Source organism: Otolemur garnettii, unplaced genomic scaffold (assembly GCF_000181295.1).
Source record: "Otolemur garnettii isolate 467f Iridium unplaced genomic scaffold, OtoGar3 scaffold00091, whole genome shotgun sequence".
NCBI lineage: Eukaryota > Metazoa > Chordata > Mammalia > Primates > Galagidae > Otolemur > Otolemur garnettii.
Genome location: NW_003852486.1, coordinates 6,025,294 through 6,031,415, shown reverse-complemented (window position 1 = coordinate 6,031,415; position 6,122 = coordinate 6,025,294). Strand labels below are relative to the sequence as shown.

The 6,122-nt window shown below is 48.2% G+C and overlaps 1 protein-coding gene across 1 annotated transcript in view; it reads left to right on the top strand.

Annotated features, from left to right (window-relative positions):
- Positions 1 to 841: 841 nt before the first annotated feature.
- Positions 842 to 6,122, top strand: part of RPS5 (ribosomal protein S5) — a 6,734-nt gene continuing 1,453 nt past the window's right edge. The window contains exons 1-4 of the mRNA XM_012808626.2: positions 842 to 938; positions 1,914 to 2,022; positions 5,356 to 5,565; positions 5,754 to 5,882. Of these exons, the coding sequence (XP_012664080.1) occupies positions 1,915 to 2,022; positions 5,356 to 5,565; positions 5,754 to 5,882 (447 nt within the window). The 5' untranslated portion in view covers positions 842 to 938; position 1,914. The remainder of the gene's footprint in view (positions 939 to 1,913; positions 2,023 to 5,355; positions 5,566 to 5,753; positions 5,883 to 6,122) is intronic.

Below are 6,122 nucleotides of genomic sequence, written 5' to 3'. Positions count from 1 at the left end.
CTATGGGAAACAGGTGCGGACACGGAGTCTCTGTGATAGACACACTGAGATCCGGAGCTGCAAACCCTCGCCGGGCTCCCAGCCATAAAAGACGCAAAGGGGACACCGCTCACGTACCCCTCACTGCACCCCCACCCCCAGATGATCCCCACGTACCCCTCACTGCACCCCTACCCCGAGATGATCCCCACCGCCAAGACCCCTGGCCTCTCATTCAGTGGTCCTCCTCTCCCCTCGGATGGGACGACTGGACAAAAGGCGGTAATCGCGGAATAACGGCGGGAGCAGGGAAGGGGCGACTCCAGCGGTAAGATCGCCCCTCCGGAGGCTCCCGGCTCTCAAGCGTTAGGGAGGGGCTCGCGCATGCGCCCTACTACCCGGAGCCCGCGGGAGGTGGTAGAGACGGCTGGAGCCCTTTCCGCCAACTCCGACCCGCAGCACACGCGTGCCTTTAAGGCAGCTGTGACAGCGAGGAGGAACGACAGGATGCCGAACTGGCTACCTCTGCTCCAAACCTGGGGTGGGTGGGGCGTGAGGTCAGCCGCCAAAGGAAGAAGCATGTGTGGATTGGACTTTTGCCCTTACTAGACATGGCGATGGTAGCCTCACGGAGATCGCTGCGCTTGTGCAAGCGCCCTGAACGGGCAAGTATTGAATGTCGGACATCCGCCAGGAACGCTAGAGGGACCGCCTCTGCAATTGCGCATGCGCTCATGGTGTACTCGCGCCATTAGAGAAACGTGCGCAATTTTTGCATCCTTGGTCTGGATTGGTCTGTTAGCACATGGTGTTCTTTTACGGCGGCGCTGCTGCCACTGACCCGGAAGCTTTCCGTCTATCTAAAAGCGTCGGACCGCTGCGCACGGTCTCTTCCTGTCTGTGTCAGGGCGGCGCGTGGTCCGCTCAGAGCTATAGAGGCGCTCCGGCTGTTCTCTCAGGTGAGGCGGCTGCGGGGTCTGGAGTCCGAGGGACTGCTTAGGGTCTTCCGTTAGGCCTTGGGAAGGCCCCAAGGTCGGACCTTGCCTCTCTGGGCCTTACTTCTCCTGGAAAAGGTACAGAGACAACGGACTCTTGCGAAGTTACTTGGCTTCTTCCTGTTGCTCCGGTGCCTCTGTAGCGTTGCCGCCCAGGACGTCTGGAGGATGGTGGTTTGGTTTGGACTCTGCAGTTTTACATTGAGATAGGAAGTCTCCTATTCTTAGCTACATGGTGCACTTTCCTTGCATTGTACACGTGTCCTTAGTAGCCTTTCGAGCAGCGTTTTTTAACTTTTTTTTTTTTAATCTTGTGGCACCCTCGAACCTATAATTAAACATAGGCGGCACACGTAAATTACCTTGATCCCAAAAACTTAAGAGAAAAAAAAAGAATATACTTACTGTGCTTTGACGTTTCTTCCAGAACAATTTAATCTTAAAAAATTTTTGTAGCACATCGGTTCAAAATCAGGACCTTTGTGTTGATAGTGCCTCATAATTCGTATGTTGGACCTTTATGGCATATTACGGTCCCACTACATGGGTGAGGAAACTGAGTCCAAAGCAGTGTTTGATTTTCTCAGAGTCAAAGAGCCTATAAAAGGCATGGCTGGAATTTGAATTCCAGAATCCTAGTGGATCCAGTCTTAGGGCGTTTGGCATCTACTGAGCTGTTACACCTTCATGCAGCAGGTGTTGATGGGATGACTGTAAGGTCTTGGGCCCAGAGGCCCTACTTGAAAGACAGTGCTTCTGCTGATAGCTAAGTGATTTCTTTTCCTAGGGCTTGAAATGATGTTCACAGCCTTGGTTCTGTGTAATTTCCTGATTCACCATAGGATAGGGGCCAGCCTCAGAGAGTCAAACATGGGTGTGCCTGTGCCCAAAGCTGGCTAGCCTCTTGACAGTTTTTTCGTGTTCCTGTGTTGTCCCCAGGATGACGGAGTGGGAAACAGCTGCACCAGCAGTGGCAGAAACCCCTGACATCAAACTCTTCGGCAAGTGGAGCACTGATGATGTACAGATCAATGACATTTCTCTACAGGTAAGGGGTGCCTGGTGGTTAGTCTTCTTGGCTGGGGATGGTGATTTTTTTCCAGGAAGGAACACTTCACACTTGTTGGTTGTTTTTTTTTTTTTCTAAGTCAAGTGCTGAAACCATGACAGGTTTCCCTTCCAAGAAGGATCCCTTGACTGCCGTTTCTGTCACATTCATTCACTGCCCAAAGGTGGTTGCAACTTTAGTTATGAAATGGTTCATTACCTGTAAGGAGCATCACATTTCCACATGTTTTATATGTTTTTGTAGCAAAATACACTTAACAGTTACTTTTTTTTTTTTTTTTTTTTTAAAGACAGGTTGTTTATCTGTTGCCTGGGCTAGAGTGCACAGGTATCACATCTCACTTGCAACCTCAAACTCTTGGGCTCAGGCAGTCTTCCTGCCTCAGCCTCCCAAGCAGCATCAGCCACCATTCCTACCTAATGTTTCTATTTTTTATAGAGACAGTGGCTGCTGGGGCTGACATCGTTCAGTGCTAGGATGACAGGTGTGAGCCACAGTGCCTGTTACAACTTACTATTTTCAGGTATAAATGCCCAATATCTGCTCTTGGATGTGGGTATCCAGTTTCTAGCACTATCTCTTGAAGAAGCTGAATTGTCTTGGCATACTTGTCCAAAATTAATAGGCCATTTGTGTATGGGTCTATTTTGGGGTGTTAAATTATATCTCTTGGCCTATATGTCTATCCTTATGCCAGTATCTGTATTTTTGAAATTGGTAAGTTTGTTCTTAATCCCATGTTGTTTTACACGTAACCTTTTTTTTTTTACACGTAACCTTTTTTTTCCTTCCCATCATGAATTTCATGGGCTTTAGGAACTTTTGCTTTTATGGATCCTTTCTGCATTAAAAGAAATTATTAGAAATTATATTTTATGGCTGCTTTGGTATAGAGATAATTTATAATTTGAATTGTATTGTATTTATTTTTTTCATTGTTTTAAGAGGAATTAAAATACGGGACCTAGGCACTAATGCCTAATGAATGAACATCATTTTCTTTTTTTTGAGACAGAGGCTTCCTCTGTCCTCCAGCTAGAGTGCAATGGTGTCAGCATAACTCACTGCAACCTCAAATTCCCAGGCTCAAGTAATCCTGCCTAACTCCCAAGTAGGTGAAACCACAGCTGTCCACCACCATGCCTGGACCTTTTCTTTCTATTTTTGGTAGAGATGGGATCTTGTTCTTGCCCAGGTTGGTCTTGAACTCCTGACCTCATGCAGTTCTGCCTCAGAGTGCTAGGATGAATGTCTTTCACATCTTAGTTTTTCTTTCATGGGTTTGTTTGGGAGGTCCATAAACTTTCTCACTAAAGCACCACTATGCCTCAGACACTAAATGTCTGTTACTTATGTTCATGTGTTTCCTTTATTGTTTTTAACAACCCTTTAAATGTATATTCATGAGAACTGTGTTCACTATGTTTTTTGCCCAATAAGAAAGTGACATTAAGTACCTGCTCTGTTTGGGATTGGGGAAGTAAAAGTGTAGTGTTGGCTCGGCGCCTGTGGCTCAGGCGGCAAGGGCGCCAGCCAGCCCTGGGGTGGCGGGTTTGAATCCCCAGCCCGGGCCCGCTGAACATCAATGATGGCTGCAACCAAAAAAAAAATGACTGGGTGCTGTGGCGGGCGCCTGTGGTCCCAGCTACTTGGGAGGCTGAGGCAGGAGACTCCCTTGAGCCCAGGAGTTGGAGGTTGCTGTGAGCGTGATGCCATGGCACTCTACTCAGGGGGATAGCTTGGGGCTCCGTCTCAAAAAAAGAAAAAAAAAAAATGTGTAGTGTTGGGGACAGCACCTATGGCACAGTGGGTAGGGCGCCGGCCCCATATACCGAGGTTAGTGGGTTCCAGCCCAGCCCTGGCTAAACTGCAACCAAAAAATAGCTGGGCCTTGTGGCACACACCTGTAGTCCCAGCTACTCGGGAGGCTGAGGCAAGAGAATTGCCTAAGCCCAGGGTTTGGAGGTTGCTGTGAGCTGTGATACCATGGCACTCTACCGAGGGCGACAAAGTGAAACTCTGTCTTTTTTTTTTTTAAAGTGTAGTGTTGGAATTAACTCCATCTTAAACACCCATGCCCTGGCTGTAGGGTGAAGCCCTTCCTAGGTGGTTTGATGTTTGCAGTTTTGTACTGCATAGTGAAGCCCTGCTTGTACACCCTTCTACTTGCCTGTTTCTGCAGGTGCTTCTCTTAAGGGTAGACACTGGACTGCCAGTATTGGTTTCCTGTGTTCCTTTCCCACTACTCTTTGTAGAAATATGCAGCTTGTATATGTTCTCACATGCAAGTGATAGAATGGCCTTTCACTAAGTTTTGTATAAGGCAAACATGTAACAAGCTTTATTGAAGAAGAGAAGGGGGCTCAGCGCCTGTGGCTCAAGTGGCTAAGGCGCCAGCCAAATACACCTAAGGTGGCGGGTTCGAATCTAGCCCAGGCCCGCCAAACAACAATGATGGCTACAACCAAAAAAAGAAGAGAAAGGAAAGTTTACAGGGTGTGAATGGGTCTACTTTCCCAGGACAAGTAGACAGAGAACCCATATTTTTTTTTTTTTGTTAATGGAACAGACAATAGTAATCCTCTTCAAATACAGCTCCTCTGTTTCCATCCCCCCTTTACCTATACTACCTAGGGTTAGTATTTTGGTAATTTCCTAGGCTTCCTTCTGAGGATAAGGAAGGCTTGTTAAATGATTTTTAACAAGTTTAAGACCTGTGGTTGCAGTGGACTCTCTGCAATGTCTGGGTACATTTTTAAGTGTCAGAACTGAGGTGGGTGCTACTGGCATACCAGATGCTGCTAAACATCCTATAGTGTAGGTGACAGTACTCTCAACAGAATTACCTGGTTTAAAAATCCCCAGGCCCAAGTAGGCTTCTTTGCCTACTTTGGCAGTGCAGGCCCATTTGTTGCTATGGCAAGTATATTTTGCTCTGTAAATTTTCTTACGCTTTATACCTACCTTTCTTTGCCTCAATAAACTTTTCATTTCATGTTTGCCTTAAAACAAATGCCTGTAGTGCAGAGTTTGAGGAACACTGCTTTAGAAGACTGAAATCATGGGCTCTAACCTCCCTAGATTTCCACTCTTTCCTTCCCAGTATAAAGGAAGTGGGTTTAGTAACTTAATAAAGTCCCTTGTTTAGGTTTTATTTTCTTATGGTGGGTGAGGCTTACACATCCAAGTCCCCTGGGGAGGCTGACCAGAAGTCCGGGTGGCTGGGGGCTACTTTTTGTGGGTTCTAGGCCCCGGCCAATGCCCATCCTGTTCCTAACCATTGTCCCTTCATCCCCTTTCCCTGTTGCTAAGGATTACATTGCAGTGAAAGAGAAGTATGCCAAGTACCTGCCTCACAGTGCCGGGAGGTATGCTGCCAAGCGCTTCCGCAAGGCACAATGCCCCATCGTGGAACGCCTCACTAACTCAATGATGATGCATGGCCGCAACAATGGCAAGAAGCTCATGACTGTGCGCATTGTCAAGCATGCCTTCGAGATCATCCACCTGCTCACAGGCGAGGTAGGGCTCTGCGGCCAGTGGGAACAGGCCATGCCCTTACTACGCCCCCGCCACCCCCCAAAGCCTCATGGTATATATGGCGGACTGACCCCCTATATGGTGCAACTGCCATTGTTATAAGGGTGACAAGAATGGGGGAAAGATCTGTGGAGCACAAATGTCAGGCTCATAGCTACCTTCTCTCTTAGAACCCTCTGCAGGTTCTGGTCAATGCCATCATCAATAGTGGCCCCCGGGAGGATTCAACACGTATTGGGCGAGCTGGGACAGTGCGCCGGCAGGCTGTGGATGTGTCCCCACTTCGGCGTGTGAATCAGGTGAACCTGGGGCTTATGCAGGTGGCAGTGTGGAAACAGCCCCCAGGAATGGGTGGAGTCCTTCCTGGGGCAGAAAGACTTGTCCCAGTCTGCCTATTTTACCTAGAGCCTCACTTCCTCCAGGAAGCCTTCCCAGGTTCCCATCCTCTCCAGGGCAGACCCAGGCTCTGCGCTGCCTTCTGGGCTATATTTGGCTGAGGTCTAGTTTCATTTGGGTGTATATTTTCACACATACATGTG